This window comes from Mytilus californianus, unplaced genomic scaffold, assembly GCF_021869535.1.
Source record: "Mytilus californianus isolate M0D057914Y unplaced genomic scaffold, xbMytCali1.0.p SCAF_6, whole genome shotgun sequence".
NCBI lineage: Eukaryota > Metazoa > Mollusca > Bivalvia > Mytilida > Mytilidae > Mytilus > Mytilus californianus.
The window spans coordinates 116,239,953-116,259,690 of record NW_026262712.1 but is presented as its reverse complement, the minus strand read 5'-3'; the positions used below and the strand labels follow the sequence as shown (position 1 = coordinate 116,259,690).

At 31.9% G+C, this 19,738-nt stretch overlaps 1 protein-coding gene across 1 annotated transcript; it reads right to left on the bottom strand.

The window, feature by feature from the left end:
• Window positions 1–2,406: 2,406 nt before the first annotated feature.
• On the bottom strand, window positions 2,407–17,398 carry LOC127706741 (tyrosine-protein phosphatase 99A-like). The gene is made up of 6 exons (XM_052211400.1): window positions 17,341–17,398; window positions 12,002–12,118; window positions 10,939–11,061; window positions 9,082–9,224; window positions 5,865–6,006; window positions 2,407–2,481 (listed from the first exon to the last, which is right to left on the bottom strand). Exons 2-6 carry the CDS (start codon window positions 12,101–12,103, stop codon window positions 2,407–2,409), a joined length of 585 nt encoding a protein of 194 aa, XP_052067360.1. The 5' UTR covers window positions 12,104–12,118; window positions 17,341–17,398.
• Between the last annotated feature and the right edge of the window lie 2,340 nt (window positions 17,399–19,738).

Genomic DNA, 19,738 nt, shown 5'->3' with positions numbered 1-19,738 from the left:
CATTTTCAAAATTTCAATGAAGCGAATCGTTATTACTTAACATATGAATGTCGCACGTCAATAATACATATGCATATGATATTCAGACACACTCTCGGCAAATAATTGCACAGACATTAAAACGTTTTTGAGACTATTGATAACTACATGTAGTTATACATCTGAATTATTGAACCTACACTTGAAAATCAGACCATGGATTATAAGATAGTTATTGTCCGTAATCATGGTAACTGCAATAAGAGAAAATATAAAACATTTAAAAAAAATTAAAGAAACGAACCTTAAGTATTGTACAAAATTCACTTACTGTCAAAATGATTATCAAATTGTATCACATTTAAATTATCTTCAGGCTTAACTCGAACACTGTAATTTAATGAATGTTTGTGTTGAAGGTTTACCTTTTGATTGATTATTCATTAGTTGGAACACACTGTGAATAATGTTATTGATAGAAGTTTGGGATAGAATAATATCCAACAGAAATATATGTTACGAATACCATCTTAAAAAAGACAGATAGGGTCATTAAAACAGCATATCAATGAAAATCAAATGTCATCAATTTAAATATATACAACAACACATAACCTCTGACGAGGGTTTTGTAACGGAATAAGCACGTGAATGTATTGTGTAGTTTTATCAAACTAATATTTAAACTAATGTCAACCATCCCACAAAACACATTCAAGAATGTACAATAAAAATCATCATTATTAATAAAAAAAAAACTCTCAACTACAGGCATGATAAATAAAACAAATAATAAAAAACATAATATAACATTTTTAACAATATTATCTAGCTTTATACAAATCATGTCCTTCTGAATGGCTATTTCTGATTTTATTCACTTATTTGATCCTCATTTACTAGGGATGTCAACGAGTACCCGAATATCCGAGTATCGCCCGGTTATACTGAATATCGAATATCAAAATAATACGCCACAATTTGGTTTCCTGATAGGACATATTCCCATTTTCAAATGATTAATTTTCTTGTAAACGGCAATCGTACAATTGAATTAAAATCACACATTTGTCATAGTTTATATACGTTTCTTGACTTTATTCAACATTTTCGTTTACAATGTTTACAAATCTCTCGTTTGGAAAGGATAATGAGGCCACGAGATATATCCTTTTAAGTAACTGGCTACCCGCGAGAGCAATTTTCCTAGGCCGAAACTTTCGGCTAAATGTGTCGAAGTCATAACAATAAGTATAAAAACTTTGTAATTGTTTTCAATCGACAATTTTTGTTTTCAATTTCCAGGCAAGTGACTGTGAAATTTGGTCCCAAGATTGGTATTTTTCGGCAATACCCCTCCATAAAATGATATATCTGTTTAATTACACCGAATAGATTGTGATTGAAACTATCTGTACAGGTGAAGGGAAATGTTGTTTTTTTTTACTAGAAAGTTGTACATTTTTTGTAATCCATAAACGTGTTTATGCATAATTTTGATGATAAGTAGAGATTATCATAGTACCGCTAGATTTATACATGTAGGCCTACTTATACGCGTTAGCGCTGTCTTTATGTAACGTCATGGTATCTATGTGTAAACGTCATTGTCATTCCATCATTAAATCGTTCATTTGTATAGACGTCTTTTTCCACTTTATATACACAACGCATTCTTCAATATACGATCACGAGATTGGTGACGTGTAGTCGTGTTGTTTTGTTTACAGTTTTCGGATAACCTCTACCAATCTATATTGCTTAATTATGTTGCCTTAAAAATCGGTATAAGGTGAGAAAGGTTCCGAATAACTTTGGCGGGAAGAGGTCGCGAGGGTATAAAATCAATATCCAAAATTGCAAATACCACGGCATAGAGGGGAATTTGAGGCATTTTCACCGGCAGTGTTGAAAAAAAAACAGGCAAATTCGTTTGAACTGAGGAAAAAAGGTTAGCATATGCGAAAAATACACTGGCCATCAACCAATCAAAATCCGACATTCTTATATAAGGTGTAATTATACTTAAAAATTAATCATCAAGGTATTTTATTCACACTTGTACTACATGTATACGATGTGAACTAAAGTCTTTCTTACTTATTTTGTAAGAAACCTATCTAAGCTTGTTCATGCAACTTTTGTGGTAACTATACGTCGTTTTATTTTTTTTACAAAGTCAGTATTTACTTTTGCATTGAACTAATTTAACACTATAGCATTTGTATTTCATAGTAGAATTGTTGCAGTACAATAATAAAGAGTAAATAAATAAGAAACTTTTGTATCAATGAATGGAATTGGAAGGATATTCACCCATAAGACAGCAACCTAACGAAAGGTAGGCTGGAAAGTTTATATATTTTAAATTAATTTCAAAATTGACAATACTTGACTATAGGCATTAAAACATCTACTGTCCACTTCTCAATCAATTGCATCATACAAATGATTACTTTCCAAATGATGTTGTGTCAACAGGTAACAATGATCATAATCAATCTGAAATGAAAAAAATGAAAAAAATATGTCTCGTATTCATTGGTGTGATTTAGTCGATCAACAATCATATTAATTGTATGATATTCAGTTTCAATCTCGTTAAACGTCGAATATTCATAACAATATCGTAAAAATAATTGATTCATAAGTTGATAGGTGGTGTGTTTAAAGTTGATATTGAATAAACTGCGCCCTACAGATCGGCCTGTTATTCGACAATTGCATACTTATCACAAGAAATATACATCCTATATAACTCATATCAAACATCTTTTCAAAAAAGGTATTGATTAAATATCAGCTTCTTATTTTTAAAGGCAGGCTATTCATAGAACATAGTTCAATAAAAAAAAACAACAAGGAGATAGCCATATGAAACTATCTAAATGATATGTTGTTTTGAACATTATCATGTAAATGGTTATAAAATAACGCATTGGTTACCAGCTGTTTACATTAAGAGAAACGCCCGAAAGGCAAAACATTGGTAATGTCTCGACTTTCAATGAATGGTTCGACGATAAAGACATCAATATAGAATATAAGGTCAATATGCTGTAAATATATCTAATTAAAACAAAATTCAACTGTTATTTGTCAATAGAAAATGGCACAAATATGTCTCATACATGATAAAGCCAAATGCTATTAAAAAAAGAATGCCCGTGTACTTGTTTTAAAGCTAATTATGAACATCAGTTGATAGTTTATATGAAAGTTAAGCAGTGCCATTTCCATATTGTATTGCCTATGAATTTTGTAAATGTTTAAATTCATAATTGTTTCTCATGCATTTTTTCCTTTATTCATATGAGGCTGTTTTCATACAGAAACTTCTTAGGAAGAAAGAAAAGAAGTAAGCAGTATCCTTTAACTTCACTTTCCGCTATATATATGATGATCGCTCACTAATTAATTCAAAATTTGGTCATTATGTTGATCGCATCTATCCATTCGAACTTGAGATAAAGGATACAGTAAAGTCTATCTCATATCTTGACTAACATCTAAAAATTGACAATGATTGTCGGTTGAAAACAAAACTTTACAACAGAGAAGATTTCAGCTTCCCAATTCCATTTCTATTTTGCAACATTCCAGCAGCGCCTGTATACGGAGTGTATATCTCCCAGTTGATACGATATCCCAGGGATTGTATTTCCTATAATCATTTCCTTGATAGAAGGTTGATGTTCACAAGGAAGCTATTAAACCACAAGTTCTCAGTGGTGAATTTGAAATCGTCCCTTCGTATTTTTTACGGACGCCATCAAGAATTGGTTGACCGTTAAGGAATACCTGTTTCACGGATGACAACAAATATGTTCCAATTGTCGTCACTACAATCCGGCCCCCTTTTCCCCGAATGTGACCTACCGAATTAGACGTATCCCGGGCTTTGTCTATATGAGCAAAACGACGGGTGCCACATGTGGAGCAGGGTCAGTTTACCCTTCCGCAGCTTCTGAGATCACCCCAAGTGTTTCGTGGGGTTCGTGTTGCTCAGTCTTTAGTTTTATATGTTGAGTTTGTGTACTGTTGTTAGTCTGTTTGTCTTTTTCTTTTTTATCCATGGCGTTGTCCGTTTATTTTCGAACTATGAGTTTGAATGTCCCTTTGGTATCCTTTGTCTTTCTTTTTCCTTGACATGCATTAAAAAGTAAAATAACAAATATACCTAACTCCAAGGAAAATTTAAAACGGAAAGTCTCTGATTAAATGGCAAAATCAAAACTCAAACACATTTAAAAAACGAAAGGAAAAAATGTCACATTCCTGACTTGGTACAGGCATTTACTTCTGTATTATAAATGTATTGCTTGACAAATTACTTGCTCTTTAGGGCATGAATAGATATTGTCAAAGCTTTCGGATTAGAAAAAGTACTAATAACAACAGACAACATAGCCCAGCGTTCATCGACGACATAAACGTTGTGGGAGGACCTTGTAAATAAATATTGAATAAACATTTGAAAAAATCTAAATCTTGTTTGACGATTTGCGAACTAGAGTAAGTAAAGATAAGAATAAAAAAAAAAAGAAGATATAGTATGATTGCCAATGAAACAACTCTCCACAAGAGACCAAAATGACACAGAAATTAACAACTATAGGTCACCGTACGGCCTTCAATAATGAGCAGAGCCCATAAATAGCCAACTGAGTCAATTACCATTCCAGTATTGAGTGTTGTCAAATTACCTGATATAACATATCAACGTGTTTGGTTGGGTTTGTGTCGCTTAGTCTTTAGTTTCCCTTTTCCTTATTTTATGTTTTGTAGAATGATGTTTGTCTTTTCGTCGTTTTTCGTTTTTTGCCATGGCATTATGAGTTTGTTCTTATGAAGATAACTTTGAGTAACTGTATCAACCTAAAAACTCCTTTTAAAGGGAAATTGATACCACAGATCTTTGAACTCTTCCAAGAAATTAACAGCGTGTATCAGTATTTTATCTGTAAATATAATGCTTGTCTAACCATCGTTAATATAAGACCATATATCTCATCATGTTATTGCTATGTCATTTATACAACTAAGATTACTAAACATGATATATTTGAACTAAGGAAATTTCTGAAATCTTTCAACTGCATGGTATGTGTTCAGAAAAAAAATTCTCTTCGATGGTCTGACGATTTGAAATGCTAAATGACATCTCCAAAATACCTGCGATTTTAATTAAAGAAAGGAGATTGTTTGTCAAGTGATCTTTATTATCGCCAATAAAAAAGAAGTTGGGGTTCAAATATAGTTTGTTGGCATGGGTTTGTTTAGAAAGGTTGTTGTAGATAAATGTAGTTTTATAAATTGTAATAGGATATTTATTGAAACACCATACAATTGCTCAGAGTTGGAAATATCAAATGCATCCTACTATATGCAGTAAAGATCACATAATGTAGTAGCCTACATGCTTTTTGTGAATAAATTTCATTAATCCTACATAAACCAATTAGCCAAGAGGAATTCTTATTCGTAACCAATATATGCCCATTTCAAATTCAGATCATCGTTACAGCTAGTAAAGTAAGATCAGACATAAGTTTTTGTTAGACTTTTCTTGAAAATACCAGCTTTAATAAAAAAAACACATCCGATTACAAAAGTATAAAGGGTGAGATTTTGATCGGGCATTTTTAAACCGGGCTTTGCTAAAACCAATATCAATGCTTTTCTTTGTAAGTTTATGCACGTTATGTTTATTTTGTTCTCGGAAACATATGTATTCTACAGTATTGACATTGAGCTGGTGGTACGTTTAAACAAAATTATACGTCAAGAAAGACACTATTGCCAAAGTAGAGAACCGGAAAATTGAGCAGCAAAGTACACTATTTTTCATAAACAATAACATATATTACGCGATAAAAACTCACCATTTCCTGAAAAATCTTTGGATGTTGGTTTCTGGCTTCTTTTGCCAGCTGGAAAATACTAAAGCTTGAGCTCTCATCAATAGCTCGTAACACATCTGCACAAACTTTTAATATCCCAGCCATACATATACCTAACTCATCACTGAAACACAAATTAATACAGTAAAAATATCATAACTGTACTTACAAACTGTTTTAAATTTAACGACATGGTCAATCATGCTAACAATATCTTTATATTTTTTTTTATCTTATATACTATTAATGTGTGATTATTTGTGAAAACAATTTCTCAGCGTTAACGTAGTGTGATAAAAGTGAGTGCATCACATTCGGAATAGTGGTTTGTTTTTTCCTGGTTTTATCGAACAGATATTTTTTCGGAATAATAATTGCTATGTCATTGATGTAACAATTACATATTTAATGTTAAGTCGAAAAACTGTCAGACAGGAATAAGATTTTCGTTCAGTTTTCGTCCCTTCTACGTTAGATTTAACGTACAAAAAAAGTCTGTAGTGGCATTGAACGTTGATTTTAATACTGCCTTTGTCACCGAGTTACTGTATAGGTCCAGCGTTGTTACTTATGAATAGTTCCGACTTTTAACATTTTTGTCATGCCATGGAATTACTGATTTTATCATGATGTATACTTTGGTCGGTGTTTGATACATTTGTATGGACTTATGACGCAATGGCTGTTGATTCATAAGTGGGATCAATGCTTTCCAACTAATGTAATGCTCTATTATGTGCATTTTGTGAGTGCATTGATATAATGAAAAGGGTAGGGTTGAGATAGTTTCACTCAGCTACATATATAAGCTATAGTCTCGAATTAGGTACCTCGTTTTTTGTTATATAACCTCACAAGTTAATGCATGTTGATATTATTAGTTATCATACTACCTTCAACGATTAGCAAAAACCATACCGCATATAAGACCCCTGGGTGATAAAATATGAATCACTAAAAAGACACCAACGGCATTTTTGACCGATAAAGCAAAGAAGACCACCGGATTATAGCCTTCTGACACAAAATAGAAGAATAAGGCGACGATAAATGTATGTGTGATCGCTTAACATTTCTCACTACCGGCACAGTGGTGTAACATAAGAACAAATCTACATAGTCAGATCGTTACTAAGAACGAAAAAACAAACAATAGAAAAACAAAAGACACAAATTAAATTTCTGAGTCCTTGCAGTTACTGAAAATTGTTATACAAGATGTCAAAATTAACTTCTGATTAATCCATGTTCTTTCAAACTAAAATGCCAATCAGAAATCTTGCCCATTCTGTTGGTGATACTCTCGAGGACTAACAGTCCAGCAGAAGAGGTATCATGAACATTAGCTTATTGAAAGGATGAAACAGTTTATACATATATATATATATATACATTCATTTTTTTTTATCTCCGAGATCTATAAACAACATCCCCGTCAAAACAGTCAATATGATAACACGTTGAACTAAAATTTCGAACAACTATATTAACGAGAGAAATACTTATTAGGTAAAGGAATTCTTAGTAATCGTAGTCACGAAATTTCTGACTCAATAATTTATTTGTTATACGAAGGTTGCGTTCACTGAAATCTTAAATGTCACTGCAGACACTGGTATAAAGAGCGGATTCAGAAATATACAAACGGCAAAACGGGACCAAAATAAAAGTCACCTTCCAACCCAAAAGGAAATTTCAAAACAGAACAAAATATTATCACTCTAGTCCAAAAGTGTAGTATAGAGTTTCTTGTGTGAACCTGAACTATCTAAAATGAAGTCAAAAATGTTTTTGACTGTAAGCGAATTGTCTGGAAAGTACTGAATTTACCGCGGCTGTTAAAATATTAACTGCAAGACTTAATACTTCATTGATAAGAGTTGTTCAGATCAAAATGTCCGTTTCAGATCGAACTTTGTTTAGCAGTGTAAGAGTTTTCTACACTCAAAAAATAATTCATTCTTTTGTTTCAATATGCTTTTGCAAAAAAGTAATGATAAGTTCTGTTATAGTTACATAACATATTCCATTTTACTTTACCAGATGCACATTTCGACAATTAACGTAATTTCAGTGATGGTCGGAGCCAAAACATTTAAAAATCCAAAACTTTCTTGAAACATTGATGAGTTAATAAAACTAAAAAGGACATTCAGTATAACCAAAGCTATTAACGGAATCAGAACTTTGCATTAGGGAGATATATTCCTAGATTTAAAATAGTTTAAAAAATATTGTAACAAAAAATATCAATAACACATTATCCGTAAAACCACGATTGAGACAATTCATGTTAACATTGTGCACTAACAAATGTTTTTCTTATTTATGGTTTTCAGTATCAATTATTTAAATCATAAATATTCTTAACGTATGTTGATAACACTTCATTCAATACGAAAAGAAGTTATATCGTGTTTGTTTAAATACAATTCAAGAATCTTATATACGTCTCCGTTCCTGTTTTTGACCTTTTAGTAATTGTGTCCAATTTTAGGTCAATTAGTTGTTGATCTATTGATTATAGTAATTATCTATTTCTAAACATGTATGTCCGTATTTTATCACAAAATCTACGTCCTTGTTTCATTTTTAGTAACAGAAGTCTATTGTAAAACTTTATCACATATCCCGACAAAACCGAAATACGGTGTTAGTAGGTACATTTTCACATCTGTCAATAGAAATCTTTCCTGTTTCAATACTAGTTTGGTTTTAATCTGATAGATACATTTTTATCCATAGCTAGTGGTTCTATTTAAGAAAATAGCACATACATAGTGTACTCTATAAACAGTGATTTTTAGATATGCTAGTCAGCAGTGTCCGTCAAAGAAAATTGGCATCTATCTCAAAGAATGCAGTTCAAACCGGTAATAGACGACATTGTAAACTGGCAGTAAAGTTCGTGGTTTTACCTCGTGTTAATGGTCGGTGAGTTGAGATGACGGAAAAGAAAATGTAACGCTCATTTATTTTCTGTCTATTTCATTAAAGAAATTGTGGGATAAATGAATACCTCGTATTACTTTTTGTCTATATTTGTAGAAACTAATGACGCATTTTACATTTGTCCTATATTTCAATAATTTTGATAAACTTTCCAGATTCACGTATCATATAAATATATATTTTTTTCTACAGTGCCCTTTCGTTCTTGTCATATCAAATTGTAGTCTGTACAGATAAACACAATTACCTGGTCATTAAAAGTGCTGATTTAGACTTCGACAATCTGGTCACATCAAGAAGCTGTGATAAGACTTCTAATGGTAAATGCCTATCTTCTTCTTTCCAATTTGTTGTCTCATAAATCTTGACAGGAGTACTGGATTTTGTTTCCTACCAAAAGAATAACATAAAAATAATCAAGGATAAATGTTAATTTACAGACTTATATATTACATTATAAATAATAATGTATAGTAATAAGTAGGAATGATAAATCTGTTTTGACTAATAAAGAATGTGAACCAAGATCTAATTAATTCGATGAGTTACTACTTTGCATCTGCAAATAAAACAAAAGAAAACAATAAAACAAAAAGCAGAGATAAACTGTCCCTTCAAAATACTTCCTTATGATCAACGTTTGTATGTGTTGTTTCAGGTAAATTCGATTTGTGATATTTTAATTTGAGAATATTTTAAATGAAGCCTTTCTTATTCAAATCAAATGTACAATGAAATTAGGAATTTGTCAATTTGGTGCGTCTGAATGATTTTTCTAAAAGTGACAACATCACGAACGCTCAGACCCACTACGTTGAAAGCCAAGGACGTACCAATACGTGAGCACATGTGGAGGTATATGAGCAAGCAACTTTTCACAGATGACATGACCCAATCTCAGATACCGGCAACTTGCTATACGCCTGTGCTTGCAAGGCATATTATGATCTGACTGAATAAAAAACCTTTACTAGAATTCAACCTACTACCTGTTATGTTGACATGTGTAAAAATACATGTTAACAAATTAACCAGAAAACGTACTTTATTCATGTGATACAGACAAACAACAAAACTATCTTTACAATATTTTCTGTTGTTTAGGTAACCACAATTTATCCTTTAATGTTTAGGATGGATTTAGCTAGCTTAAAGTCCGTTGATCAATTTTCTAAGATAAAAAGCATGTTTAACATCTATTTTTTTAAATAAAAGGAAGAGGCCGTCTATTATAAAGGTTGGCAAACGATGCAACAATTCTAGCTAAAAAAACGTAAACGTTCACTTTCTAACTGCAGATACAACATAAGGTGTCGCGGATGTTCACTGCTTTGTTTCAAAATTACAAGATTTTTATAGACTGTTATTAATTGATAGAATATAAATAACGGTCATATGCAGAAAAAAAAGAAAGGTTCGTGTCTTTGGTTTTAAGATATAAGTCATTGCAGAATGCCAGATAACTGTTATCTCTAAATGTTCCATATATTTAACATTGGCGCCTTTTTCTTTCGAAAACTATGAAAATATACCAAGGGTGCTAATAGAATTTCACACATGGGTATCAAAACAATATGAAAGAAAATTTGGAAAGAAAAGCAGGGGTAAGCAGACAAAAAATTTGATGAAACCACATGTTAATTAAACCAGAGGATTCTGAATATCAGGTAAAAAGTAAAAAAAAAAAAAAACAAGTCTTATGTCAGTTTTCATCATGTTCGATAGACACTAGGAACTAAACGTTTCCAAAAAGCACATCAAGTAAGTTAAACCGGAAGGTCGTCCGAACATGCATGCATTTTTATAAATGCCAAAACTTTGATATCAATATATGTCAAACTTTTAGATAGTTTTGGAATAGTTCTTTATAGTGTTATGGAATAGCTGCGAGCTTTTGTTTCTAGATTTCCGTGATCTTTGCTAAAATATCCGGCATCAAATAACAAATGTTGATATGGACATGCATGATTCACATTATGTATTCTGGAACAACCTACTCAATTTCATCATCTGAACAACATCTTGCTTTAGCATTGTGTATTGCTTACAATATTTAAGCATTTTTTGATTTAAGAGTTGCAAAAGCTAATTATAATATGTATACCTTATTTGTCAACTGCACATTAAACACAAAAAGATTCTGATTTTTCTTTTCCGATAAATCGAGTTCAAGTCTAAAATGGTTCATTTGTATTGGTTTGTGACTACCTGGGTAAAATTCTGCAACCTAAAATGATTAATTGAATAAAAGAGTATACTAGTAATTTCTCGCCTCATCACTTAAACATCACGAATAGATGTACAAGTAATAAGTTTATTCCATCATTTGTCAATTAAACCAAGAGTTCCAAGTAGTGAAGTTGAAATCATTCCTTTGTAAGTTTTACGGACGCCATCACGAGTTGGTTGACCGTTATATAATATCCGTTTCACAGATGATAGCGAATATGTTCATAATGTCGTAACTACAATCCCGTTCCCTATTCCTGAATGCACCCTATCGAATAAGACTTATTACCGAGTTTTTACTAACATGAACAATTTGACGGGTGCCACATATGGACCAGGATCTTTTTACCCTTCCGGATCACCTGAGATCACCCCCAATTTTTGGTGAGGTTCGCGCTGCTCAGACTTTAGTTTTCTCTGTTGTTGTTTGTGCACTATTGTTTGTCTGTAGGTCTTTTTCTTTTTTAGCCATGGCGTTGTCAGTTTGTTTTCGACTTCTGATTTTGAATGTTCAGTTACGATAAGATGGTTGGCTTGCAATCTATTCAGTACTGTTCAGTAACATTTCTGACGATTCAGTGTGATGTTAATTTTTACAGGTAAATATCAAATACTGAACAGCCTAAACATAAACTGAATAGATCTTAATTGACAGCAAGCGAAATGTCTGAACAGTTGCATTTCAAAATTGGTTTACTGGTGTAACTGTTGCTTGTCTCTTGTTTAAAAGTGCTTATACAATAATACGTACAGGTCACTAAAAAAATATTTCACGAATGCAAATGATTTTATCCATAGACTTTCGATCCATATTTCTGACATTCTAGGTAGTAGTTTCTTAAGTAAGTATAATGCACTTGTACATAAGGCATAACACAAAAATAATAGAATTTTATAATAAATCTAAACTGCCAATTTCAAATGCTATGAAATCAAACCTGTTGGTTTTCTTTTAGAAGGAGGATAATATGTTCTACTCCGTTCTTGTTTACAAACTCCCAAAACTGTTCAATCGAATTTGACTGTGGAACTGATGACATGAATAGCGTGCAGCTCTACAAATAATTAAAATTATTTTATTGATAATCGGCTTACACACATAGGCACCAAACTATAATGTGCTAAAAGTTGTTTCTTTTAGATATAGATACATATATTGATGGTCAAATCTTCAAACAGACAATTTATACGGCTACATTATAATACCATTTTCCCTGTTGCATTTTGTCAAATGCTAATTTATATGACATCTAATTAAACTGGGTGTCAATATATATTCTTGTGTATTGTATTTGCTACACATACGATACTCATCGAACAGTTTTGTAACTAGATTGTTTTAGAGTCAAGTTTAAAAATATAAAGTTCTTCTTGGGATCCGTGGTGCTAATATATAACAATAAGGAGTTGTGGTATGATTGAAAATTAGACAACTATCTCCAAACTTCAAATGAAGTGGATGAAAGCAATAATAGGTAACCTTACGGCCTACATCAAAGAGAAAACCCCATACCGTAAATTCGGATTTAAAGGCCCCGACATGAAAAATATGAAACAACTCAACTGAGAAAACAAACAGCCTAATTGACAACAAAACAATTTACAAAAAACAAATATGACAGGCATGAACCAACGACAACCACTGAACTACAGGCTTCTGACTTGGGACATGCACATAAAGAATGTTGCGGGGTTAAACATGTATGTGAGTGTTCAACCCTCTCTCGAACTTGGGACAGTGGTGAAACAGCAAAACAAAATAAGAACACACTATAAAAATTTGTTAAAAAAAGACTGAACTCATCAAATCAATACAAAGAAAAACATCAAACAAAAACACGGACAGTACGTTTACTTGTATATGGTATGTTTTGTCATTGTTGTTTGTCCTTTCGTCGTTGTAATTTTTGTTTTTGAATTGTCCTTTTCTATTGGACTTATGATTTTTGAATGACCTACTTGGTATCTTCTCAATCGTTTGTCTTCCATGTAACTTAATATATACGTAAAGAAAGAAAATATGGCGTCTGTGCACGTGGTTAGTCGAGGGTAGTGACAATCCTATGTGTTTGTGCTAGTTTGAAGTTTTGCAGTCCTGTATATGATTGTTCTTGGATTTTGGAACCTCGAGCAATAATGTGTCTTTCTGAATTTTTTTTTATAATTTATAAAACAAAGATACTTTAAAAGCCTTTCGAAGTTGGAAGAATTTTAAAAAACATTCTAAATATAGACATTGATAGTGCCTTAATTGAGTAAAAAAAAACTCACTGTAGAATAGTTCGAAAAATAAATTGTAAAAACAGATCGAGAATTCTATATATTTATCATTTATACATAAACGTTCCCCGTAATCCGAGAATGGCGCAACAGCAGCAAATTACAAGCTTTGTATCGACAGCTAATGCTGGCAAACTCTCTGCTACAAAGGAAAATGATGACTCTGATTTAGTGACTAAATAAAGGCAACAGTAGTATACCGTTGTTCCTATGATCTCATAAATCGATAGAGATAAAAGCAAATCCGGGTTACAGACTAAAACTGAGGGAAACACTAACAAAACTAAAATTTGCAAAACGCCCGCATATATCTATCTAACGATGGCGATCAAAGTCTATGCATTAAAACCAAATTAAATGAGATAAGAAAATCCATAAAAAATATTTTGAAAAAAGAAGATGTTAAAATGATCATCATTGAAACAGTTAAAGCTAATTTGCCCAAATTAAATAAAAAAAAAAAAAAAAAATGAGACGAAAAAAGAACTTAGAAATGAAATGATGGTCGAAATTCAAACTAATCAAGCGAAAGTAGAACAACACTTTAAATCAGAGTTATCTAGGCTAAGTGCAAGAATAGATAGCGTATAATAACCGGAAGCAGTTGATAACAAAAGTCATATCACACGGCTAAGACAATTCTTCAAATTTAATGAATAAATATATGTACAAATTAGTTTTATCATGGGGTACAATTATACCATTATTTTCTATAAGTATATGATAAAACTATATTATAGACACCCATAGCACATCTGGAAAAGAAAATCAATGGCTTCATAAATGGGGATATTTGGGGAAATTCAGTTCTTATTCTAGTAAATAAAGAGGGGTAGCTATTCTCTTCAAAAATACTTTTGAATTCAAGATCCGTGAGGAAACTAAAGACTTCTCTGGTAATTTTATTATATTAGATATCACCATTCAGGACTACCTTATAACTTTGGCAACAATATATATGTACCGAATACTGATGAACCAGTCTTTTTTGAGAACATAAAAAATAAAATATCCCACTATGGCAATTCGTCAATTGTAGTGGTGGGATATTGGTATATTGTTCAAGATTATGACATTAACACATTACATTATAGAAGTGAAAATACTCCCCAGTTAAAAGCCAAGATAAATATGGTAATGCATGACCTTGATTTTGTTTAGATATATGACGCCTGCAGCATCCATTTAATAAGAGGTACTCATGGCGGGGTCCATATCACAAACAAAGTCGTTTGACTGCTACATGATTACCTCTGATATAGAAGATTTCCTAATTTCATCAGATAAAGGGATCAGTTATAGATCGAACCATTCTCCGGTACCTATTAATTTAAAATTTTCGAGCCAGATAAGAGTGAAGGAAATTTTAATAACAGTCTTTTGAGGGAAGTTTAATTTGTTGAAAAAGTAAAAGGGGACATCAAAACTGTCGTTGAAGAATATGAGTCTGATCCATGTATGAATATTGAGATAAAGGACAAACAGTTTAATATAAGCTATCAATTTTTAAGGGATATGATCACGATGAAAGTCCGCGGATCTGCAATCTCATTTTCGTCATTTCAGAAGAAGGAAGGAAAGAAAAAAGAAAAATAATTACTATATACAATATCATTATTAGATAAATAAAAAAAAAAAAAAACTCTTGTAGAATAACTTGCCATCAGAACACTAAAAAAAGGAAGGGTGGAACTAGAACTTAAAATATTCAGGGAAAAAAAGGTCAAAGGAATAATTACAAGAGCTAAAGCAAGATGGTAAGTAGAGGAGAAAAGGGAAGTAACTATTTTTGTAATTTGGAAAAAGAAAACATTACACAGAACAAATATTCCCAAACTTATTCTGGAGGACGAGTCTGAGATAACAGATTCAAGTATTTTTATTATTAGAAATGAACAAACCAATTTTATAAAAAAATATATACAAGTTTTTAAACCTCGTTACTTGAAACTCACAGGGACTCATTTCTGCAGCATGGCAATCCTTTTATTACAAGACATAATGAGGAAGAAGTGGGTTACTGTGAGGGACTTTTAACAATCCAGGAATGACTGTCTTCTCTTAAGCATATGAAGAATTCCAAATCACCTGGTATGGATGGATTCACCATTGAGTTTTATAAAATTGTTTGGAGTGATGATATTAAAATACCACTGGTAAGATGTTTAAATGAGGCTTTAGAACTTGGAAAGTTCTCTATCACTAAAAGACAGCGATTCATTATTTGTATACCAAAGGAGGGTAAGTCAAAGTTTTATCTCAAGAACTGGCGACCTATCACACTGTTGTGTGTACACTATAAGATAGCTACAGCAAGTCTAGTAAATAGACTCAAAACGGTGCTGGTAATTATAACAAGCCAAACACAAAAATGTGTTCCTAAAAGTAGGCATACATGCGAATGGACTAGATTTATTTATGATCTGATCGAAAAGATGGAGGAAGACGAAAGTCCTTCACTTTTAATCGATATTCAGAAAGCTTTCACTGTCGAATGGTCTTTTATATTAGAGGCTCTGCAGTTTTGTGGTTGACCATACGTATAAGTTGATAAGAACATGCTACTGTGATGCCTCTAGTGCAGTGTTAAATAACGGATATATTTCAGAGTTGTTTTCATTGAAAAAAAGGGGTTTGTTAAGGGGAGCCTCTCTCTCTCATTGCTCAATACTTGGGTTTACAGAGAACTAACATATATTGGAAGGGTTGTAGTTATTAAAACTTTAGCACTTCCAATATTGGTTCAAGTTCTGGCTGTCCTTCCTAACCCCCAAGAAGGGGTTCTGAAATAGACTCAAAATATATTTTTTCAATTTTTTATGTAAAGGAAAACCAGATAAAGTGAAGAGAGCAGTGGTAATGTCCGAACACTGAGTTGGCGGTCTTAAGATTCCTAATATTTACTATATTTGCTATAGTGTAAAATGTCTTGGCTGTATAAATTATTAAATCCACAAAACTACTTCCCTTGGAAAGTTTTGCTGTTAAGTTATATACAAAAATTTGGGAGTGACAAAATTTTACACTTAAGTCAAGATCGATTGCTTTCTTTCGCAAAAAAAAGTCAAACCCTTTTGGCATGATATCCTGGTTAATTTTTCCAAGTTGCAAAATAAGTTTTCAGTTGAAAACAGTACTGATATTCTGACCCAGTCCATACGGCTTAACCAAGCATCATAATAGGTGGAAAGATGTTTTGAAGTTCCAATATATTGAAAAATGTTTATTCTTTATTGATCTGGCGTCAGATAATAATAAATTATTCTCATGTTGAGAATTTAAAAAAAAGTATAATAGCAATACTAATTTTGCAGACCTTTATGGTATTATAAAATAGTGCAGTTCAAAATAGATTGAAAAGTATGATAGAAGGTAGTTCTAATTTTGATGATATTGAAAATTAATTGATAGATAAAGTTAAAAAGGAACCAAAATCGTGTAAATCTTTCTATAAATTATTTTTGGAAGATAATAAAGTGTTAGCTTTATCTTCCCGTAATAAATGGGAAATAGATTTAAATATGCAGATTGAAGATTGGAATGCTATTTAATTCATGCCTTTTATTATCGCCAGACTGGATTAGAAATTATGACATTTTATTGCCTTTCAGCGCAAAAGAAGTCATTTTAGGTGTGTCTGAGGATGTTGTCATCATTAAATCAGTAAATAATATGTTGTTGTTATTTAATACTATATATACAAATGTAGATGTAAGAACATATTGCCCACAAAATGTGGGGGTATAAAATATTTCAATGATTGGACTTTTCTTAACCCCTGCACAAAAAGTAAAAATGGAACAGAAGTGGCAATTGTTATAGCAGCTTTTAATTAACACGATCAATTATAATATTTATATCTTATTATATCATTACGACTTGATCGATCGTCACTTATGTTGTATATAATTTGGGTCTAATACTTAGTATGTAATTGTACATGTTTCATCAAGAAAAATATAAAAAAGAATACAAATATATACGTAAAAGTACTGACCTCGTGTACTGTTAAGGCTGTGTTCAAGTAAACACTAGAATCAGTTGGATTTTCTTGTGTCACTGGAATTAAAATGTATATATACTCTATGTATGTCGCATGATTATCAAGATGTTCGATAGGAATACATTTCATAATAGGATATGAGCATATAAAAAAAGATAAATACAATTGCTATACAATCCAAACAAATAAATAAAACAAATATAACATTAAAACAAAGAAATTGTATTTTATTATTCTATATTATAGTTGATGTTTATTAATGCTTTTCAAAGGTTCCATAATACGTGCTTCTCAACCTATGTTTTACTCTTTTTCTATTTATAGGCGGTATAAAGATTGGACTTGGTGACAGAAATGTTCTACATACTTTATTAAAGTCGTACAGCTTTCTCCTTTTTGCGTGATACGTATATTCGAAGAATGCACATTTGGGATGGTGAAAGACTCAAATGCTAATTTCCCTAAGTAAACAGGTTTGTGTTCATTCCTATTTCTTCATTAACCTGTAGTCACACATCCGGTGGACCATTATTTCTTAACAATACTTTTTTCAATAATAAGGTGGTTAAGATTAAATTGTGTATGACTCTATCTTGAAAGGCATTTGCTATAATAATGTTATACTCGCCTAACGATGTTGTTTCGTTAAAATATTCATGTCCGCTTTGGTTTGTATTTTCCGATTCAGAAAGATTCTAAAAATTAGAGTATAATAAGTACTTATATATTAAGTATGAATAATATTTAAGTATTAATGTACACAAAATATGTGTTCTGTAATATGTGTTTAAGTTTAGTTTATTAAAACATCAGCACCGTTACTGGTTAAAAAGCTGGTACATGTAAACCAGGATGTCTTATAGTACTGTGAGAGATTCCTTACAAAATTTAGGTTAAATATCGTCATCGTTACTTGATTTATGTAGCAACATTCTAGCAAAGCCTGCACATATTGGAGTATTTATCTCTCAGTTGATACGATGTTCCAGGGCTTGCAATTCTTGTCATGATAGAGGGTCACTGCTCACACGGTTCAAAGTTGCGAAGACATGCCTTTGAAAATGTTTTGGACACCATCATGATTTGGTTGACTGTTTCACAGACGATGACGAATATATTTTAATTATCAAACAACAGTCCGGAGCACTTCAGATCACCCAAGACTATTGAGTGGAGTTCGCCTTTATATTTCCATTTTGTATATTGAATACTGTTGTTTGTCTTCTGTTGTTTTTTTGTTTTTGTCATATATTGCACACTAAGCTATGAAAGGCCCTAACATGGCAAATGCAAAACAACCCAAAGGGGAAAACTAACGGCCTGACTCATATATGTAAACAATAAACGAAAACCAAACATGGCAGAGATCATGAATTTCCCTTTTGATATCTTTCGCATCTCTATGACATAGAACAACATATGAAAATCAATGCACTGTAGGCTTCTGAACTGGAACAGGCACTTACTGAACGTGGCGGGGTTAATTATGTTTGCAGGCGTTAATGGTTTTTCCTAAACTAGTCAAATGAGCTTTGAGTAATACCCATAGAAAACATACGTATTATTTAAGACAAATCTTCCTTAGTTCTTATAGCAATTCCATGGACGTAAGTCATGTTATTAACATTGTTTAATCATACTTTTTTACAGACAAGCAAATCTGATGACAAAGAAAAACAACATACATTTGATCAATGTTAAATAGGCATTACATAAGTGTTCTTTTAAGAACCAGTGTATCGATAGTCATATATCTTATATTCAATACGTACATGTTATGTCTGTTGTACGGAAGTTAACAAGGGGTAGAACATTCGCCTAATGTGTTTCAGCCGTATAGAGTAACATGCACGTAAGTGTAATAACGTAGTTATATATTATACAGGCGTTGCTATTTAACTTGTGTACTAGTATATATGAAGTAATGATAAGCTCAGATCACTTAGTATTCTTGTTATTTGGGGATTTGACAATAAAATTGATATTCATAGCGAAATATTTACTCAGAATTGTAACTGAATATATACAACTGAAATCTCGTACCTTAAATTCACGTTGAACATGTCTCGTGTATTTGTCTTTGTCATCGAACAATTGGAGAAATTCATGCATCATGAAAAGTCGAGTTTCCTGTTTGTCGTTTCTTTCATTCTAAAGACAATATAAATACATAAGATATATTATAACATGATATGGATTTTTTTTTTGAAACCGTTTGCATTTGTTATTTTATGTAAGTACAAAGTAATTGCATATGGCCAAAATAAAGCCTGGATATTATATATGGAACAGACGCAACTTATGCTATGCTTATGACAGACATACGAGTTCTATTTGTTATTCAAGTAATTAATTGATAATGCATGATTTGCTTAATTGGAACATGAAACTT